Here is a 23,406-nt window from a genome sequence, read left to right on the forward strand (position 1 = left end):
TCTTCTCATATCCTGCTACCTTGGCCATAACACAGTGACTATGATATCACAGCTACTTTGATCTTACCAGATTGTAAAGTCAGAGAACAGGAGATGAACATCAGATATAGAGATGGATACAAAGTCTGATGTGTCTTACATTAATATTAATTGAAAAATAATAATTATTCATCATGAATTAAATATTACAACTAAAGAGCACAATATAAAATAACCATATAAAACTAACATTGAAGCTGTAAATAACAATGTCAGTTTTCAAAGTTGATGCAGAAGTCTCTGTAAAATCTCATGTTAGAAAAGCGAAGTACACAAAATATATGCATTTACCTAATCTCAGAAGTCCAAATTGTCCAAATCCTTGGCTTCTTATGAATCCCTGATACACAAAACTACTGCTTGTAGATTCTGATGAAACCTGTAATATAAATGGTGTAATTAGCTAAGAAAGCTTTGTTGGAGTTGATTCAAGTCAGCTTTCTACTTCAGCTATTTCTGATGATAATTTTGTGTGTATGCAGCACAGTAAACAAAAAAAAAAAGTATTTCACCATCCAAATGTTATTGAAAAGCAGAACTGTGTAAAATCACATTGAAAATGTCTGTAATATCAACAGCTATAAGGGGATAGATAATACAATATCATCTGGAAACAAACAATAAAATCCACCAAAGCCAAGTTTGAGGCTAAAATAGCTACCCAAGACAAAGACAATCACAACGCTTTTTTTAGTTATATTTGTAATCTCAAAAGCATAATACAGCAATACACTGAGCTGATCGTGAATGATGTTACCTTCACTGAGGCTGAAAATAATTTAGCTCAAACCTTACCCCTTTCTCCCTTCTCTCTGTTGCTCAAGATATACCTGAAACTGGCTTACCTCCAGCTACCACACAAGACCAAGTCCTAAAAGTGCTATCAAAAGCTAAAAATTCTGCATCGATGGGTACTGACAATACCGCTGGAAGCATTGGCAGTAGCATAAAGCATGATTTAGCCACACCCCTAACAATACTGTTCAATCTCAGCCTCTGTATAGATTTTGTACCAATTGAATGAAGAACAGCTACAGCCATTCCCTTGCTTAAGGGAAGACCTTCCACAGACGCAGGCAATTACAGGCCCATAAGCCTGACCAGCCTCATATGCAAAGCCATGCATGGAAAGACAAAGAGAGCAGCCACCAGTGAATTCCCATGGGTTCTGTACAGGGACCTCTTCTATTTGGCATCTACAATTCTGAAGTAAAAGCCAATACCAAAGGGCTCTGGCTGACTAAGCTTACAGACAACTGCAAGCTAGCAACAGTCACTGAATCTCCAAATGATTTATCCATTCTACAAGAAGGTTTGTCTCAAATAAATAACTAGTGCCAAAATCATGGTCTGAGATTAATTGCCAAAAAATGCATTATTGTATCCTTTGGGAAGTCATCCACCCCAGGTAACTACTACATTGACAATATGACCCTAAGAGTTGACCTAAATGTTTAGGATTTGGGAATGTATGTGGACAGTGATTTAACGTTTGACCAACATGTGTCTACTGTTGTACGAAAGTCCCATATTGCACAGTTTATAAACAAAGGGCTTGTGTCTGGATCTAGGGAGGTCACGGTTCCCTTTATTCAATCCTTATTAGGCCAGTCATTGAATATAATGCCCCTTTGCCATGTACCTGCCCAGACACATGCAACAACTGAAACACCCACACAGATACCTTACTAAAAGGATACAAGACCTAAACTACATGTCTTACATGTCACTATACTCTGTGTCCTACACACTGCTAAGGGGTGACCTGTGTCTGGCATACAAGACATCCTCCAACCCACTACTGATGGATTTACTGCACATCAGGAAGTCAAATTACACCAGAAATACTCAGTCTAGGGATCTAAACCCCTTCTGCAACATCAACAGAACAGTTTGGAGGGACAGGTATATTTAGCAGAATATGGCACTGCTATGGAACAGACTCCCCTTCCACATAAAAAAGAAGTTATGTTCTTACTGTAACATTTCATGTGTGTTGTCCATCTCATCCTTTATTCTTACTGGTGGGTCAGATCCGAAGCGTCAGATCCATCTCAGCCATTTCTCCAGGTCAAAGTTTCCAGCAGAGCTCATGGGCCTTATTCTTTCCCTATAATGCAACATCCAAAGATACATAAGTGTGTGTGTATATATATATATATATATATATATATATATATATATATATATACCTACATATACAAAAAGAATTAGTATCAGGCTGAGAAGGTATATTCTCTGAGGGTATACGGTCCTGCTGAATTCCAATTGTGTTATTCAGTCTACCAGGAGTATAGGCAGGAGGGAGGGTTGTGACAATAAAGGACAAGATGGGCAGCACACATGGAATGTTATGGTAAGAACATAACTTGTTTATGTGATGTTGTCAATTTCGCCTTTATACTTATTGGTGGGACCACATCCCAAGAAACTAAACTCTCAGGTGGCTCATGGAAGAATATTCCTCAGAACCATAGAACCAAAAGAGGTTCTACTCTTAGAAGCCAAATCCACTTTGTAATAAGTAATAAAAGTATGAGGTTTGGCCCAAGTAGCTGCAGAACAGATATTATCCAGTGGTAATTATTATTATTAATCTATTATTATTAACCTATTATTAGAATTATTGAGTACTTCCAAGAGGGAGGGAAATTTAAGTATTGTTTAACCATGAAGAATGTGTTTAATAATAACTTTATTTTGTGATCTGGAAGAATTTTATATATTTCTGGGATTATCCCATCTAACCCTGGGGCTTTATTATCCTTCAGATTTTTAATTTGTTCTTTCACTTCTGCTAAGGTTATTTGTTTATTTAGGGCACTATTTTGTTGTTTTGATAGTTTAATCTTGATATTTTCTTGTAGAAATGTATCTATTACATCATCTGAATCTAGTGGTGATTGCATGTCAATAATGATTTTTAAAGGCTTCTAATATACCTCCTAAATCAGTTATTCTTTTTACTGTGTTATTATTCTTGTATTTATTTTCATTAATGTGATTTTGTTTATTAATTTGTTTGGATCTGATAGCTAATTTATGTAAATGTCTGGGATTTACTGAATAGGACTATAGCTTAATCTTTTCTAAGCTTATAGCAACCTTATGATTCAATATTTCTAAATATTTGTGGTTTACCTTAGAAATTTCAGCAAGTACTGCTTTATCATTTGATTTTAAATTTAGTTTCAACGTATCTATTTTGGCTTGTAAATCAGAAAGTTTCTTGTCCCATTCCTTTCTCCTTTGAAAATATCAAGCTTTGACTCCACTAAACATGTGAACTTTTAATACATCCCAGAGTATGATATCTGTTATTTCACCATTATTGTTGTTTTCCATAAATGCATTTATTTATTTTAATAACCACTCCTTAAAACCTTTTAACTTAGTAACATAGGTGGGAATCTTTGAAAAATTATCATATCTTTTTTCACAGTCAAGATGAACAAAAAGGCATTGTGGTCACTGAGTGGACATTACTGTATTGCAACATCACTTATTTTAGAGTAAAGAGTGTTAGACACAAACATCTTATCAATATTAGTTTGTATGCCAAATCGGAAAGAATAATGAGTGTATTGAAGGGAATTTTGAACTCTTAAATTATGTATGTCTCTAAAATTCATTGAGGCTATAAAACAGTTTGCTATTTTAGCTTGTGTCGTTAGTTTAACCTTACTATTTTTAGAGGTGTTTTCATCTGATAATAAGCAATTGAATTCTCCTGCCAGAATAATTTCTCCCTTTGCATGTAAAGTAATGAGATCCAAGTATTTCTTCGCATATTTAGTTCCTAGACCAGGAATCCAATATGAGTTTACCAGTGTGAAGCATTTCTTATTAACTTCTAGCACTACTAAGCTTAACATTCTGTCTTTATCTGAAAAGGTGTTTAAAAGTTTAGGTAGTGTATAAATATTATTCCATAGTAAAAGAGTATCTCTCCTTTTGGCTCTAAAGCAGGAACCTGTGAGAACTGTAAAACCATTAAATGATAATTTTTGCAAATCCTTCTCCAGAAAGTGGGTTTCATGCAAGAGGATTATCTGAGCTCTGTGCATTTTAATGAATTTAATTAAACCAGCTCTTTTGACATTGTTATTCAAGCCATTAATATTTAATGATAAGCATTTATATATCATCATTTGTTAAAGCTATATTTAGAGCATCAGCAATGCCTTCCAAGTATAATGACTTGAGGTAATTCATTATGTTATGTATCATGGATGAGTCAAAAATCTTTACGTCCACATATATATTCATATATACTTATATATATATATATATATATATATGTATTTTTTATGTATCATATATATATATTTTACATATATTTTTTATACATACTTATTCATATATATATATATATATATATATATATATATATATATATATATATACTTTCACATACTTATACATTTATACATACTATCGAGGTATAGATTGAGTCACATATAAGTATACAGATATGGATATGTATATGTATGTATTTTTTACATTTTCATATTTATATGTTTATGTATTTTTATATTTTTATGTTTATATATGAATTTTTTATGTATGTCTGTTTGCATATAGGTACATCATGTGTATGAATATATTTTATTAATATTTTATTATTATTTTTAGAAACTCACAGTAGACTGCCAGTTTTATTAGACAATTCTATCAGTCAACAACTGTCTTTATAAAGATCTCTCTAAAGACAAGGAAATTAAATGCTGTAAATTAGAATTAATTAGCTAATTAACATTCAGAGATTTCATTGGCTTAAGAAAGAGTTAAGTAGAGATATAAGGGAGTTTTTTACTTTTTATTTTCATTAAATTCTGAAGAAGCGCCCTGTGAGGCGTGAAAGCGCTTACTTTCTACAAATAAAGGATACATCCGCTTTTTAAGTTGGCTTTGATTGTCGTGGTGTGCTTCTAATCTCTTTTTTCTACAAAAATCTTTAGAAACAAATTTTGAAACCAATAACTAAGAAAACATACATACATGGAAGCTAAAGTTCCAGGTTTAGTTAATAAATTAACTAAACCACTCTGTAACACCATCTCACACAACAAAAACATACATAAATAGCTTCTGCTTTAAATGTAGTATATACAAACAGTAAAGCATTTCTAAGGTAACTCAAAACAAATATGAACATAAAAAGTCCATCAGGAAATCACAGTGGATTCATATGTAATATTGTGTAACCCACTACTAAGAACTGGAAAATAAGGAGTCAGTTTCACCAAATAACCTAGTTGCTTTATCAGCATAAGCTTCTAATACCTATATATTTATTACCTGTATTATAGTCTCTTGTGTTTATAACTATAGCAATACAGAAAAAAAAGGGGGGGGCATATGTTGGTCTATTAATACTAACTGAACAGAATAGAGTGACCTAGAACATTTTAGCAATCCGTTCCTACAGTGTATGTGGTCATACAAAGATTTGAATCATAGTATCATAACTATCATTGCAACTGAGTCTGATTATATTGCTTTAAATCTGCATCAATGAGAATACCTAATATAGATTAAAGTTGCTTAAGCATGAAAGCAGAAAAAGGAAAAGGAGACTCAATCTTATATATATATCTTTGCATTCAGAATATTAAAGACATTGGTTGTTTAAGTAGTCAAATATTAATATATTATAATTTAGGGTATGCTATCAAAGCAAAGAATGGTATCCTGTCAGACTTCAGTGTTTCAAAGCAACAGACATACAGTAGCATTAAAATGCAATTTTCCTCATTAGACTAGTAAAATAATCACTCCATTAAAGTCTTAGCTTGTTAAAAATATATATTTAAAGTGATTCCATACCTTTAGATGCATAAAAGATGAAAAAAACAACCAAAAAAAAACAGTTACTTTTTCTCCTAGTTTCATTTTCAGCTTTACTTCCTGGTTTCTGAATCATGCATGAGATCAAAGGTCATGTGATGTCATCACTCACTGTATTCTTTCTTCCAGCTTCTCTAGCTTGCTGCTAGTGCCCTGTAGATGCTCGTGCACGTGAAGAAAGAGTCACAGAGGCTTAAAAAATGCATTTTTGGCAGGAATTTCAAACAACTTTTCAGACTTGTTGGCTGTTGGTGAAGTACCCACCAAGAGGAGAAAACGCTAAGAGAAGAAAGGAGCCACTTTTGAGATTTTACGTATTTTTCTTCAGATTATTTGTTAAGATTTCTGCATTGCTGCCTACTTTTTGGCATTTTCCAGCTTTCTAAACTTGATATATGTATTAGGAACTGTATTTAGAACACATCTAGAGCCTGTTTACTGCATTTCCTGTGTTGCACTTATTTTAAAATCGTTTTTTTCTTAAAACTAGCATTTTACCTGTCTCTGGCCTAGCACTCAAGTGTGGGGTCATTTATTGCACTGTTCTAACTTGTTGCTACTTGTGTATCTCTGCTATCTAACAAAACAAGAAAAACAAAAAAAATCTTGCTTTTTTCCCACTTTCTGAAATTTAAAAAAAAGTTCAGTTACAGATTTGCTGTTCTGAACTGTTTGTAAGTTTCTTGGAGGCCATTGCTTGCTTGGGCTAAAGGGAAGTCTCTGTGTTCATCAGTGGCAGTGATAAACACTGAACAGCCTGCCTGCCCCTGTGGGAGTGGTTACTGCCTAGAAACTGTAGTTTTATTGGCCATTTTGGGTCAATTCCAAACTCCTTGATCCCCCTCTCTTAAAACCCTCTTTTGCGAGTTTTTGCACATAGCGCAGCATCGGTCAGCGCCGCTTAATCAAGTTTAAACTATTCCCGGCTTCACAAAGTCTGCTCTTCACTTTTTCCCTTAGAACTGTTCCAAATCTCAAAGTAAGCACTCTATTTTCCTTCTAAAACCCAGCAGTAGCTAGGATAAGTGTCTTATAAGTAAGCACTAATAAACTAAAGCACTACACCCTCTTATACTCCCATTAAGTACTTGGCTCCCTGTTGGTCCTTTTTGAACAAGTCAAAAATTAATTCCTTATACTATTCTGGCATGTCCAAAAGTCAGTTTCAGGTTTACTCTCCAGTTCAGCTGCTGAATATGGGAATCTTGAGGCAATGTTACAACTGCCTTATGTACACAGACCACCCTCTCCTCTTCCCAACAAGCTCAAATATATGTGAGAGATGCAACTATATAGCCAAACTGGAGGCTGAGCTCTCTCAACATAGTACTGGCACGGTCAGTCTGGAGGAGAAGGTAATCACACACACACCACAAATCCAGTCTCACATAGACCTATCGCAACAGCAAACCAAACACATAAACACACAAAAACATACTCGGAGGCTCTAAATAAAAATCTGCCCAAGCAACAGAGACCTCCAAAGCAGACATCTAAGCAACTGCTACCCCACAACAATACCCACATATCACATAGTTCACAAAGTCAGTGTGCCACACAGCCACAGCCCTTAAGTCTAAACAACACACCTGATACACTTGTAATAGGTGACTCTATCATCAGGCACACTGACGTCCCTCTCACCAGGCTGAACAAGGAGAAGGACACTGTAAGCTGCCTGTCGGGTGCCAGGATCTGCCACATAACACAAGCACTCAGGTCACTCCACAGCAAGTACAAATATGACTCCGTCATTGTCCATGCTGGTGTGAATGACCCGAGAAGTACCTCCCTGGATTACATGAAAAGATACATAGAGGAGCTCTCTGATCATGTGGCCCAGGCCGGTATGACCCTGACCTTGAGTAGCATCTTATCCTCACCAAGAATGATACCACAGTATAAAGACAAAATGATCAATTTCAACAATTGGCTAAAGTATTGGTGTCACTAAAACGGGAGCCAGTGTCTGTCAGCCTGGGATGACATGCTTGACAAGCCACGTTGCTTCGCTAGGGACGGCTTGCACCTGTCACCCCTGGGTTTTCAAATACTGGCCAGGGCTCTTGCCACCCCCATAGTGCCTTTTTTAGGCAAGGCTCAAAAGACAAACCCACCCCCTTAGACAACACAAGGAAAAAGAAACTAAGGGTAATGCTGCTCAACGCCAGAAGACTAAACCTCAAGATGCACACACTCGAGGCTCTCCTCAGTATGGAGAATATCGATATCTGTGCAGTGACAGAAACCTGGTTCAAGGCTCCCGAGAGCACTACCAGGCTATACCTCATACCATGCTTTTCAGCCCCAAAACTCGGACCAAACCACAAGAGGAGGGGGAGTATCCATATTCATCAAAGGTACCCATACCTCCAGGCTAGTGGTACTGCACAAAGCATCTGAGACCATCCATGTGCAACTAACAGTGGGCAAAACTGCCTTCCAGTTTGTAGCCTGCTACATACCACCATCCCAAACTCAGGAACCCCACTCGTCTTTCCCGAAAACACTGGAGAATATGAAGGTCTCTCCAAACACCATTATATTGGGTGACTTTAACTACCCAAACATAGACTGGGAACACTACGCAAGCCCCAACAACCTAGCCCAACGGTTCCTAGAATTTATAAACTCAAATGCTATGGAACAACTGGTTACCACTCCCACAAGAGGGGAAAACATATTGGACCTGATCATCACCAACATGGGGACTCTATGTTCCATAGCAGAGGTATACCCCTCATTGGTAAGAAATGACCATAAATTAATCATTATAGACATCCATATCCCGTCCCCACCCCAGCAAAGGAAACCACAGTCAAAAACTTCTCAAAAGCAAACTTCCCACTTCTCAAAATCGAGGTGGAATCCTTCAAAGCCCCAGGGCCAGTGGAAAATACGGCCCAAACCACAGAATCCTTTACAAATGCATTCTATGGATACCTACAAGAATGCATGGATCATGCTATCCCAAATAAAACCAAGACACACTCCTCCAAAGGCAGGAGACCTGTCTGGTGGACCCCAGCCATAAATACGCTGTACAACAGAAGGAGGAAGCTACTACATGATAGAGTAAAATCCCTGAAAGGGAAGGCAACTCTGATCAGTACTAGCAAGAACCTACCATCCCTCATAAAAATCATCTAAGGCTAGCTTCGAAAGACAAATTGCACAAGACACTAAAGATAATCACAAGGCTTTCTTTAGTTATGTCAGAAACCTGTGTGGAAACTCCCAGATATGGTCTGAGTTAGTGCAAAATGACAAAAAATACACTGAACACACAGACATTGCCAACATCCTGGCAGACAGGTTCAGTGCAAACTTCTCCCCCCCTAATGAGCAAATGACTATCCCAAAAGAGTATAGCCTCCCTGACATCACAGATGCACAGGTAAGAGCTGCCCTCTCCAAAGCAAAAAACACAGCATCAGTGGGACCGGATGGTCTCCCGCGCTGCGTTTTACATGAGTTCCAAGATGATCTGAACCCTCACTTAAAATCACTGTTCAGTCTCAGCCTTACAACAGGATATGTACCCAAAGAATGGTGTACAGCAACAGTGGTCCCACTCCATAAAGGTGGTGCCACAATGGACCCCGGGAACTATCGCCTTATAAGCCTAACTAGCCTGGTCTGCAAAGCTAAGGAGCGTATCATCATGGAACTCATAAACAAAGACATTGGGAACCTCCAAACACTGGATCCTACCCAATTCGGCTTTGTTAAGGGCAGATCTTGCCTCTTGACCCTGGTCAATTTCTTTGAAACAGTCACCAAGGTCATAGACAAAGGGAAGGTAGTCCACACAGCCTACCTTGACCTTGCAAAAGCCTTTGACACAATACACCACTCGGGCATCATAAATAAGCTCACCAGCTTAAATATCAACCCCTATGTCACAAGATGGGTTGCAAATTGGCTTAGGGATAGAACCCACATGGTCAGAATTGCAGGTGCCATGTCAGACTCTAAACCAGTTACAAGTGGCATCCCACAAGGCTCAGTCCTGGGACCTCTCTTGTTCGGTATATATTTCTCTGAGGTACAGGCTAACACAGGAGGACTATGGCTGACAAAGTTTGCAGATGACTGCAAACTGGGGGCCATAATTGACTCACCGGCTGACACAAACATCCTCCAAAAAGGTCTCACAGAGACGGATAACTGGTGCCAGCTAAATGCCAAAAAGTGCATAGTCATCCCCTTTGGGAAAAACAAAGTGCCCACAAATTACCGCATAGGTGGTAATCCATTAAGTACGGAAGAAGTAATCAGGGATTTGGGGACCCAAGTAGATTGCAATCTCTCCTTTGACAATCACATTGCCAAAGTGGTTAGAAAGACATTCTATATAGCCCACCTTATCATGAAGGGGTTCACATCTAGATCAAGAGAGGTCATTGTGCCCCTCTACTCATCACTCATCAGGCCCATAATTGAATACACTGCCCCATTTGAGATGTACCTTACCCGGCACCTGCTACAACTAGAAAGACCCCAAAAGTACCTCACCAGGAGGATCAAGGGACTCAAACAGATGCCCTACGCAGTTAGGCTAAAGAAACTCCAGCTCTACTCAGTTGCTTACCGCCTACTCAGAGGCGATCTGTGCCTGACGTATAAAGCCATGTCCAACCCAGAATTAATGGACATACTCCACCTCAAGAAATCCAAATCCATCAGAACTACATGCTCCAGTGACTTAAACCTCAGCACAGAAATAAACAGAACATGCTGAAGGGACAGATTCATATCACAGAGAGTCAGAGTCTGTCAGGTTATGAACAAGAACACAGCCAGGAGGCATACCTCTCAACTGTACTGAATTCCACTGTATTTCCCGGCTTTGAGGGCAAAATAGTGGGGTGCCACAAATTCCCGAGTGGCCTCTTCAAATCCCAATTTTTTTTTTTAATTTATAGATAGGCAGAGAGCAGGATACTTGGGGAAAATTAACAGAAATGTGCTTAGGCAGGGCTGAGTAGAGGTGCATAGGACGTGTACGCTGTTTACACTATAGCATACATGTAATTAGCCAAAGGGGTAGTAAATGCAGGAAAACATACATTTGAAAAAAAAAAGTCTTAAAGTTTTACCTTATTGACCTTCTCCTGCTAGGGTAACTTCTTTCAAAATGACGAGAAGTACTATATGGCTAATGAAACTTCCACTGCCCAGAAGCGTAATTAACACTTCTTTTGTTTCTTAAAGAAAAAAAAAAAATCACTTTAACCTATTTCCAATCAGTGTGTGCTGCTTGCTGGGAGGGGCTGTTTATCAATGTAAATTACCTCATTTCTTGTGGTGTAAGGTTGGGGGGAGAGAAGCGAGCAAAACATAGACAAGGCTTGGAAGTTCGGAACAGTCTGTTTTTAATTGGCTACGGTCGTATCCGCGGGTTGCTTTAAGTTTCCCCTAAATAGTTCTGCAGTTGCCACAAAATAGTCCCCTTGCTTCTTTGTGATTTTTGACTACAGTACATTAGAACAGTACAGATTGAGAGTTGCTTGAAGTGACCAAATGCAGACATCACGGCAGGTTAATTTGGTTCCGGTTTCCTTAACGGTAACAGTTATTTAGTTTTCTTCAAAAACGTATGGTAAGCAAAGTAAGGTACAGTAACAGTGATCTGAAAACATCACACAGACAGATGAGCAGTTTAACCAATATAACTATCTTTGTGTTAAATAATTAGTTAAGTGACCTCTCTCATTAGTAGAAGAAATTCCACTGTCCGTTTTATTTATGTCTGAGCATTTCTTGCTGATACTTATTTTAAGTGGATATGTACAAACTATGTCTGCATTATTGTGTTTCTGGCTTATGTTTTTTTTTTTTTATTACATTCAAACCTATAGCTCCTTTTTGTATACTACCAATTACCATCTCATTATGGCATCCATTCATTGTTTGAGGCTGTCCTCCTAAACTAAGTTACTTACCCATTAATAACAGCCAATACTTGAAAACAAAAGGTGTATGTTTAACACAATGACAGTAAAACTGTTAATCTCTACTGCCTTGCAGTCGAGAAATTAATCATTCATACTCCAATTTCATTACTGCAAGGCTTACCTTTTGAGGAGGAGGGGGACAGAGTGTGAAATGGCAAAGTAGGAAACAGGCATTGCATTGTTAATGTCAACTTATAATCTACTATGCTGAAAATGCAGTAAATTCTTAGCTAGTAATTATAAAGCTATGCAGTACTTCCATGCATAGTTAATGTTTCCAAGTGACTTTATTGTATGGCATCACATGGCACTCACAGAGAGATTCAGAGTTATTTATATTTCTATCTTACAAGTAAGCATATTTTTCATATTTCTGTGAATATCTCAATAAACAAGCACTCAGAGGTGGGTGCCTTGCTGTCATGTGAAAGTTTGTTTGGCTAACAAAAGTGCTCTGACTGAGAATACATGGCTAGGTTGTACAGTTCCCAAGATATGGCAGTGAAACTTTACAGAAAATGTTTCTGTATGTTTCAGATGCTTGTGGTCATTGTTATATATTAGATTTCTTACCAATGTTTTCTTGTACTATTATAATAATGTTTTGTTCACAAAAGATTTTCATGCTTGTCTTATGTTGTTGTTGTTGTGTCTTTCGGCTTTTCCCGGTTAGGGGTTGCCACAGCGGAACTCCGGTCCGCTAATGATTGGCAGTAGATTGTTATGTGCCGAGTTGCCAGCCCTGATGCACAACCTTCAATGAAGGTACACCCATTCACGCATGCCTCCACACAGAAGACGCTTTAGCTGAGAATCGAACAGGACAATGTCTTACTGTGAGGCGACAAGGCTACCGCAGCAGCACCACCGCATCCTCTGGAATGTACTGATGTGTGTAAGCTGTTAGAAGTGTGACGTTCTACAGCACAGAGCTGTTAATGGATTATGTGGAAGCTGCTGATTTGGGTACTAAAAAGTGTGTGTGTATTTGTGTGTGTGTGTTTGTGAGTGTGTTTGTGAGTGTGTGTGTGTGTGTGTGTGTGTGTGTGTGTGTGTGTGTGTGTGTGTGTGTGTGTGTGTGTGTGTGTGTGTGTGTGTGTCTGTGTGTGTGTGTGTGTGTGAGAGAGAGAGAGTCCATTCTGCAGTTGAGTGGTTAAAGATATGGCCCCTGAGAGAGAGACAATAAGAATCCCATCTGCACATAAAACTATTCACAATGTTATCTTTGTAAGAAAGAACTTTCAGAATATATTTGCAGAATGTCCCATTTGTTTCATCTACTTTTCAAAATTTGTGTTTTTTGGCATTAAGAGCTGCAGTCACAAAATAACAACAGAAATTTGAGTTGCAGGCAGTGTGTCCTTCTGGAAATGCAGTGTGTGTCATGGGGTAGTCTGCAATATAAAAATGACAAGCTGAAAAGTGAGGTATACAAAACAATAGTGCAACCAGTGCTTCCATATAGCTCAGAAACCTGGACAGTAAATGCACAGCAATTGAGGAAGTTTAAAGTATTGGATTTGGTGCCTGAGATGGACTCAAGGATGCACACTGTAAGACAGCTGAAAAAATGATGACATCAGAGCAGAAGCCAAAGTAGCACCAATTATAGAGAAGGTCAAACAGAACAGATTATGGTGCTTTAGTCATACGTAGGAAAGCTGAGGACAGTTTTGCAAAGAAGATTGGGGGGAGGGGCAGAAGAAGCAGGCAAGAGGAAGCAAGGATTTCCAGTTAAGAAATGGATGGATTGTGTGAGAGAAGACTTGTGATAGGCTAGACTTTTGAAGGTAGGAGAATGGCACTGAAAAGAGAGAAGTGGTAAAAGCTGACATACCTTATCCCTGTGTAGAACAACAGGGAGGGGCTGATGATGATAATGACATAACTACTGGGCTTTTCTCTTTGTTGTGGTGAGTGTAGTTTTTCATGTTGTGCTACCAATACTTTAGGGGCCTTGGTTCTTGATGTAATTTTACCCCAAATCAGGGCCGGAGTTAGCACTTTGGGGGCCCCCAGCAAATGTCAAGTTGGGGGCCCCCTTGGCACTTACAGTCTAAGTATCACCCTGTCACTGCCACCTCTCCTAAGCAACATTTTATTTTATACTGCAGGCTTTTAGGATTAATAGACACAGACTGACCTGTAGCTACAATGCTCTTACATTACAACAGGCCTGTATGCAACACTATGTTGGCCCATCTTACAAAGGGACATTCACAGTTACTTGCATTTAGTTGGAACAATGATACATTACAACAACTCTGTGAACAGGGCTGGACTTAGGTGAAATGGTGCCCTAGGCACTGCCTAATGTTTCAGCCCCCCCCCCCCACACACACACATCCTTCAGTGCTCCCCTCTGTTTTCCCCATCTTGGGCTCCCCACACCATGCACATTACCCCCCCCCCCTTTTTTTTCACATTTTGCATTACTCTTCAACTTTTTCAAGAAGCCATAACTTGTATACTGTGATGTGTATTTTAAAGTTTTGTTTTCTTTTTATGCATCCTTTTCATCGAGTGATTGCTTGAACAGAAATTATGATTAAGGAAAGAGATTAAGCATTGCCTTTCAGCTTTAGTTTTCCTTACATCCTTTCTACACACCTTTCCTGGCCAAGATAGCACAGTAATAATTTAGGAAATAACTGAATTAAGCTGGTGCCTCCAGAAGCCATATGGGTTATAGATGATCTGGGTGCACTTTAGAGCAGTTTCCCAACCTTTTAATCCAAAACAAAAATCAGTCTTATTTTTTTTTTCTTTCAAGGAACACCTATGTTGTGTTAAGGCTTAATGTTCAAGGCTGACAAAATATACCTCACAATAAACTAACAAGACAATTGTGAGGATATATAGCCTCAGGTCCTATCTGGGAATATTGCCTGCCCCCCTGACCCCCAAAAAAGACAATCACTGCCTATGCATCCCTCTGGTTGTAGACTGTGATGAAAGCAATGGCTGAAATTGCCACAGTTATGTATTTCAAATGAGTGGTGACATACATATAAATAGCATGCCTCCTCACTCCTCCCCTGTAACCCGCAAAGGCAGCCGCTTATATATGTGCCTAATGTATTACTGTGAGGAAAGGGTGAAAAATAATGATTACAGTACTGTATACTAGTTTGCTGCTAGACAGTACACTGCCCCTACGCAAGCTATAGTAACCTTCTTTGTACACCTCTGAGGTCTTTACGACAAGTAAAAAACAATGACCACACTGTCCCCAGCCCAAACACAAGTTCATAGGCTTAGAGGTAGGTACTAGGCTATTGGCCCTAGGGCCTATATAAGCCTAGCCAAAAAGGTATCCTGGCTTTCGCCACCCAAGAAAATTATTTTCCTGTGCCCTTGTCGAGCAGAGCCACAGAAGTGATCCCTGGGGTGAATTTCCTATCTCCCATCCAATCATCAAGATTTTTCTTGAAGAGTGCTAATGAGGAGCTTTGTTTGATATAGATAGGTAGTTTGTTCCAGAGTATGGGAAGTCTTTGGGACAGGAAGCTATCCTTCCAGCAGTGGGCCACCAAATTGGCTTCCTTTTTTTGGAGGATAACATCTTGGTTCTGTTAGGGATTGCAGGATCCTTGCACTTGTGTAAGTGCTTATAAAGTGCATTTGTGTAGGATTCAGCAGTCGTACCTCTATTGTCCATCTGCATGAGTGTCGTGAACTTTGGCACTTCTGTCTTAAGATGCATGAAGGTGGCTTTGGAGACATTTTTTATGGTGGTTTCCCTAATGGGGGGTGGGGGTGGGATGTGGATGTCTAGGGTGATTAGCTTGTGGTCGGATCTGACCAATGAGGAATTGACCTCTGGTGTGGAACACCGGTTGCCCATGTTGGTAATGACCAGGTCTAGGATATTGCTGCCCCTGGTGGGAGTGTGGATAAGCTGATCCAAGACGTTGGAATTTATGAATTCCAGAAAATGTTTAGCAAAAGAGTTGGTACATGAGTAGTTTTCCCAGTTAATGGTGGGGTAGTTTAAATTATCCATTATTAGAGTGTTAGGTTGCACCCTAATATTTTCCAGTGTATCAAGAAATGAGGAGTGGAAATCCTGGGGCATGGTGCGGGATCTGTAGTAAGCTACAATTTGAATTGCAGTATTGCCCAGAGTTAGTTGCACTTGGATAATCTCTGATGCATTATGCTGAGCAAACTAGCCTGGATGTGTGGATATCCTTAATGAATATGGACACGCCTCCACCTTTAATGTTTCAGTCCAGGTTAGTTGGCCAAAAGGCGTGGCATGAATTATAGCTTGGTAATGCAGGGGTGCTCTCTGGAGCCTTGAACCAGGTCTCTGTCATGGCACAGATGTCAATGTTCTCTTTTTTTAAGGAGTGCCTTGAGTGAGTGCATTTTGAGGTTTAGACTTCTAGCATTGAGTAGCATTACCCTCAGATTTTGCTTGCTTGTACCTGTTACAGTGGTGTGTTTGTCATTTTAACCTTGCCTAAAAAAGGCACTATAGGTGTGCAAGAGCCTTAGCCAGTATCCAGAATCCCAAGGGCAACAGATGCAGTCCATCTCTGGCAAAGCATGGTGGTCTGTCAATCATGTCATCTCAGGCAGCCAGATACTGGATCCCCTTAGAATGACACCAGTAGCTTAGACAATTGTTGAAGTCAATCATTTTGCCCTTGTACTGTGATATCATTCTGGGTGATGTCAGGATGCTACTCACGGCTAGGGTCATACCTGACTGGGCTACAAGATCAGACAGCTCCTTCACGTCTCTTTTCATGTAGCCCAGGGAGGTATGTCTCACGTCATTCACACCAACATGTACAATGACAGAGTCATATTTGTACTTGCTGTGGAGTGACCTGAGTGTGTGCATTATGTGGCGGATCCTGGCACCCGACAGGCAGCTGAAAGTAGCTTTCTCCTTGTTTAGCCTGGTGAGTGGAACATCAGTGTGCCTGACTATAGAGTCACCTATGACTAGAGTGTTGGTTACATTGTTATGCTTATGGGCTGTGATTGAGTAGCACACTGAGTTTGTCGGCTATGTGTCATTTGGTTTATGTTGGGGGGGGTGGAGGTTGCTTGCATTTGTGCTTTGAATGTCCCTGTTGCTTGGGCAGATTTTTATTGAGAGCCTCCTCAAATGTAGGTGTGTGTTTTGTGTTTCTGTGTGTGTGTTTTGGTGGTGTAGGTTCTGAGGGACTATGTGATGAGTGTGGTGTGGTGCAAGTGTTTACTCTCTCCTCTTGACTGCTAGTCCAGTCTTGGGTGAAGAGAGCTTTGCTTCCAGTTTGGCTATATAAGTGCATATCTCACAGTTTGTAGTGTTGGGTGGTAGGAGGAGAGGGTTGTCTGTGTACATGAGGCAATTGCTGCATTGCCCCAAGATGCCCAGATTCATCAGGTAGACAGGAGAAAACACCGGGAGCTGACCCCTAGACATGTCTGGATAAGTGCTTATTTATTAAGTACTAAAACCTGTTTTCCTCTAGACAAGTGAGGAAAGTTGAGTGCTGTAGTAATTTGTAGCTTATTTAGTGCTTATGAGTTCTGAACATGTGTTGAGCTCAAAGAAACATATATGAGTGGTAAAACTAAAAACCTGGCTAGTTTTAAGGGAAAATTTGAAGAGCTGACTTTATGGCACCGGGAATAGTTTAGCCCTAACTAAGCGGTGGGGGCTCAGTTGCTTACAAACAGTCCTGGAAACAGCAAATTTCTATCTGGATTAGACTACTTACAGGAAAGGCAAGAAACAAGCTTAGAATTTATTTTTGTAAAGTGGAAAGGGAGTAAGAAGGAGCAGAAGATAACTCAAGGTTAAGAACTAAGGGGGTTGGCCTTCTCAAATGTTCTCCCTGTGTTAGGTACAATGAGGTAATGACACTAAACTGGGAGGAGTGCCCCAGATCAAATTTACAGTAGGGGCGGGGAACTGCAAAGCCACCAAGTATAATAACAGGATACCAATAGGGAGAGAGGGTCGAAGACATAAATCAGAACAAACAAACCTAAACAGGTGCTTAACAAATGTAAAAAATGTCCAGTTAATACCTCAAACACAGTGAAACTAGCTAGAGAAGTATACAACAGACAATAAAAGTGCTATAAATAACTCGTAAAAATAAGCAAAAACAGGATACTTAATGTTATATATTGCAGATCAGAGTTTGCTCAGTGCCCTTCCTCCAATTAGCTCAGTGTGAAATGGCAGAAACACTCACAAGTTAACTTCTTCAGTAACAGAAAGTTGAAACCTGAAACAACTTTAAAAAAAGCTTGAAAGAACCAATGAGGTGCTTACTCCAGGCTGTAGTCCAGGTAACCCCAATCAGCCAATGACCATAAACACTCCCCTCTCACTGAAATGCAAGAATGGCTTTGGCTAAACTAAGATGGCCTGGAACATGTGCTCAGACACACAGCCTCTACAAGAAAACAACTAGGCCCAAAACACAAGCCTGAATATGGACAATCCTACAACTACTCACACTACTTAGGTAGAAAAAAAAACTGCAGAAATGTTTATCACAGCTGAAAAGCAGCAGTGAGCCTTTAAATGAAAGTTTTAAACAGATAAAGGAGCAAGGGGATTCTAGAGAATGCTTTTAACTGCAAACAAATAAGTTATATGATATACTACTTGGCAGGAAATCAGAACAAACAAATCCAAACGTGCTTAACAAAAGTAGAACGTTTCCAGTTAATACCTCACACACAGTGAAACTAGCTAGAAAAGTATGCAGCAGACAACAAAAGTGCTATAAACAACTCATAAAATAAGCAAAAAACAGGATGCTTAATGTTATATATCGCAGATCAGGGTTTGCTCAGTGCCCTTCCTCCGATTAGCTCATTGTGTGTATAATGACTTTCTGTGCATACCTCTAAGGTTTGACTGCAATGAAAATTAAAGAAGTAATAACCACACAACCCCTCCTCACACACACACATGACCTACAGCAACTTTCTGTACACACATTGCAGTTGGGCTCATTTTAGAATGGATGCAGTTGACAGCAGAGGCCATTATCGGCTTTATACTAACAGGGATATATCTCAGCCCTGTTCAGGCAAATGAGTGTAATTAGGAAATTAATATATTTTTTCTCATTTTTATCCAACCAGCAACAGCTTTAGTGGGGCCCCACAGAGTCAAGGATGATTAAGGCAGCCTCACTGTATACATTTGTACAGTCTGGGGAGTGGGTGCCACTAGACTTCTAGAAGATGTAAGTGTCTGAATGTTCTGTAATATATTTTATGCCTTACTTTTAAAATGTAATTACTTGTTAGCTGCATTTTTATCGATACCCAGAAAAATAATGTATGTGTTTTGGCATTACTAGGTGTGTGCATAGATAAAAAAATTTGATATTTTACACACACACACACACACACACACACACACACACACACACACACACACACACACACACACACACACAAGCCATAGCAATACTAGATCTGTACTTATTCCAGCAAATAACAATACAGTGTGCAACACTGGCACTTCCACTCCAGATCAGTGACTGCTGTTTAGCATTACCAAATGGCAACAGAGTTAAATCATGTTTATTTACCTCATTGTGGAGTAATGCATACCTGTCACTTTCTCTGATTTCAATGGCCTTTCCTGATTTTGCCTCATAATTTTGCTCTGTCCTTTACAAAAAGTGTGATTTGTTAGCAAATCACTCAGACAGTCAGTAAATCCAGAATGTTTTGCTTATTATCCAAAAATGCACGTTGATGCAAAAAGTGTTATTCTATTAACTTTTTAATTGAATTAGAATATTTAAAACATGCTCCTAATTTTGAGCCTTTATTCTGCTTTTATTATTGGCATTGCACAAAATTCTTCAGCAAAAAAGTTTGAGAGTTACAGTATTTGTTTTTCTGATAGTATTTATAAAATTCCCTGAAAGAGAAAACCACCCACATTTAGATCAGTCACTCTGATCTCTCTAGTGCTTACCTTGCTATGTGCATTATGAACTTTAATCTAACAGGGTCATATTACAGCCCTATTTAGGTTAAAGAGCATAATCAGGAAATTAGTACATTTTCCCCTTTTGTGGGGCCCCCACATAGTCAGGTATGATTAAGAGGCCCCCTGCAGTCACAGGTATTGCAGGTACCTAAAATTGGCTATTTTGTTAGTTTTAGTGAAGAATGACCACTAAGCCCAGGGAACTATGTCAATGGTAAAACATCTAATGGAATTGTAAAGCCTGTTACTTGATAAAACACAATGTTACTGTAACCAGAGATATCTTTCAATTTTAAAGGTGAATTATTATTATCACTCCTTTGGTTTATTAAGTATATAGAATTGCTGTACTAGTTTTTTGGTTCAACACACATGTTACAAAATATCAAGATAAGATAACTTGCTGTGGTTGGGGGGCCCCCAGGAACAGGGGACCCCCAGCGATGGCAGGGTTTGCTGGTGCCTAAATCTGGTTATGCCCAAATGCAAGTTTGGTGGCAATTGCATCGACGGTTGTATTAGAATAAGCTACACATGGGCATGTGCTTACTTTAGCTGTTTTATTGGCTTATGGCTGAAAATTGTCTCATTTTCTGAATGGCAGAAATCTCTGTGAAGTATAGTCACTCAGTGTTTAGTCTGTGCCTCATGGTCTTATCAATTCTGATATCTGGTTTCTGTCTGTGTGAAGTTTGCTTGTTCTCCATATGTCTGCATGTTTTAGTCTGCTAGTTAGCACAAAGGATTAAAGCTATCAGGCATTAGCAAGCTGTTTACTGTAGTCCAGAGGTCAATTCCCTCAGTCACCATTTGTCTACTGCATGATTATACTCAGTGCTCTAAAGCATTCTGACTCAAATGGGCTAGGCTCTTCAGTGGTCTGCTGGACTGTATGCATAGTAACCATCTATTTCTATACAGGGCCACACTGTTGGAAAGATCTAGCCTATGATTTCTATACTCTGTGTACTGGTGGTTCTCTTTCTAGCTCTTTCAGATGGGAGAAGTTAGACTGGCCAACATTCTTTACAGAGTTGACTGGGATAAACAGGACTTGGCTTTGCCTGTACGGGTAAAAACCCTGTGAGGACGACAGAGAAGTGTATGTGTCAGGATGGATGAGATACCCAAGCCAGATTTTTGGCTAACATTATTTATAAACACATCTCTTAAAGGGCCTCTCTGTCACCTTAACATATAGCAACATGGACTGGCCAGCCTGTTTTCTACACATATGGCACCAAATCTGAGTGACAGATGGAGATCAGACAAAGTGAGAACTGCGTTAAGGAGAATGAGTTGAATGGCTTTTTGTGTATAGGAACAGTTATGTCTACATGTCTACATGACTAGACCATGCAAAGACTTCACTAGTGGTAACATCTTAGACTGGATTCTAGTCTCCCACCCTCACTACTACCCCAACAGTGGCACCCTTCCTGACTCCCTCAGCGATCACCTTCCCATCTTCACTAGGCGTCTGACTTCTCCATTGCAAGTCACACATAATTATATCACCACCCGCTGCTGTAAAAACTTTAACACAGAAGCTTTCTCTGACTCCCTAAAATCAATCAACTGGAACCGCTTAAAAACTTTAACCCTTGAAAATGCTATCTCTGACTTTAACACAACCATCCTAAAAGTTCTTGATACTTATGCTCCCCCAATAACCAAAAGAATAAAAAAGAAAACCTCCCCCTGGTTAACTAAAGAAACACTAACCACCATGAAACTTCGAGACAGCCTGGACACAATACCATAGAAACAAAACTACATCTAACCTTAATAAATACAAAACCCTCCGTAACACAGTTAAAAAAACTCATCTCAGCAGACCGTCAAAACTATTTCACCCACCTACAAAGCAACCACAAAACCAATCCCCAAAAGTTCTGGAGAGGCATATCTACCCTCTTAAAACCAGGTACTACTGAAAACCCAAACCCCTCCCCAAATACACTAGACATTGACCTAGCCACCCAATTTAACTTCTGCTTCATAGACTCTATCTCCAAACTTACCTCTTCTTTTTCAAATAACAACCCCCCTCCTATCTCCACCTCTCTACAACCACCTTGCCCACAAACTCCATTCTCTCCTTCCCCACCCTCTCTACCACCTCCATTCCTCCTTAAACCTATTCCTACTTCCATCATAAAAAAACTCCTACAGAAACTAAAACCATGCACCAATGCCCCCGATAACATTCCCTCATACTTCCTCAGCATAGCCGCCAAAGCTATTGCTCTCCCAATAAGTATCCTTATCAACCGCTCTATCCTAGAAAGTACTGTTCCGCAAATCTGGAAAAAAGCCTATATCATTCCTCTGCATAAAGGTGGTACTGATAATAACATTAGCAATTTCCGTCCCATTGCCATCCTCTCTTCCATTCCAAAAATCCTAGAGAAATGCATCCATCTTCAACTACTTCCTCATCTCTTAGACAACAAACTATTAACTCCTACCCAGCACGGATTCAGGCCCCATCATAACACTATGACAGCCCTCTTATCCTTCCTAGAAACTGTGAATAAAGCTAGAGACTCTGGCCTCACTGTTTCTACCATTCTACTAGATCTCTCTAAGGCCTTTGATACTATCTCTCATAACCTACTTCTTAATAAGCTATCCAACCTAAACCTTTCACCATCATCCCTTACTTGGTTTACCAGCTATCTTTCCAACAGACAACAAGCTGTCAAGTGGAAAAAAGCAACCACCTCCTTTCTCAATACCCCAACAGGTGTCCCACAAGGCTCTATATTAGGCCCCCTCCTCTTTAATATTTTCATAAATGACTTCTTCCTCTCTATCCCTCATGCAAACATCATACAATATGCTGATGATTCCACAATCATCTGTGCTTCCTCATCCATTCCAACTCTTCTAAAACTTACTCAAGAATCCTTCTCCACAACAGAACAATGGATGAAACACAACCATCTAGCACTCAATGCCACTAAAACTAAACGTATGATATTTACACCCTCTAAAGCTAATAACTTTGATAAAAATTCATTCCCCATCACCAGCCAAAATAATACGCCTCTACAGCTAGTATCCGAATCCAAACTATTAGGAGTCCAAATCGACTACAAACTGAAATTCAACTCCCACCTACTACTAAATATAAAAAAAAAACACCAAAAACTTGGCATGCTCTATCGACACAATTGGTTCCTCACCAAATCTACTAAGCTTTCTCTCTCCTCTACATTTCTCCTTCCTTCCCGTCTCTACGGTGCCCCTCTTCTAACAAACATACAAACATCACTCAAAACCAAACTATCCTCTTGTTATAATAAAATAGCCAAATTCACCACCAGTACCAAATCATCTATACATCACTGTGAACCTCTCCACAAACTCAACTGGTTAGAACTACCCAACTACCTCTCATATACCCAGCTCACATATGCCCATAAACTCATATTTCAACCACACCTCTGTCCCTCCCTCTCTACAACCTTTAAAATGCACCACACACAAAGAATTAAGATCCAACAATCAAAACCTTATTGAAGTCCATAGACCCCTCTATCCCCCAGGATAAAACCTCCTATCCTTCTCACTTGC

At 39.4% G+C, this 23,406-nt stretch overlaps 1 protein-coding gene across 1 annotated transcript in view; it reads right to left on the reverse strand.

The window, feature by feature from the left end:
- Positions 1-23,406, reverse strand: part of LOC122792225 (CUB and sushi domain-containing protein 1-like) — a 3,080,606-nt gene that overhangs the window by 86,680 nt on the left and 2,970,520 nt on the right. Inside the window, exon 63 of the mRNA XM_044059969.1 lies at positions 331-418. Within this exon, the coding sequence (XP_043915904.1) occupies positions 331-418 (88 nt within the window). The remainder of the gene's footprint in view (positions 1-330; positions 419-23,406) is intronic.

This window comes from Protopterus annectens, chromosome 1.part2 (assembly GCF_019279795.1).
Source record: "Protopterus annectens isolate FY-2018-M chromosome 1.part2, PAN1.0, whole genome shotgun sequence".
In the NCBI taxonomy this organism is placed as follows: Eukaryota; Metazoa; Chordata; order Ceratodontiformes; family Protopteridae; genus Protopterus; species Protopterus annectens.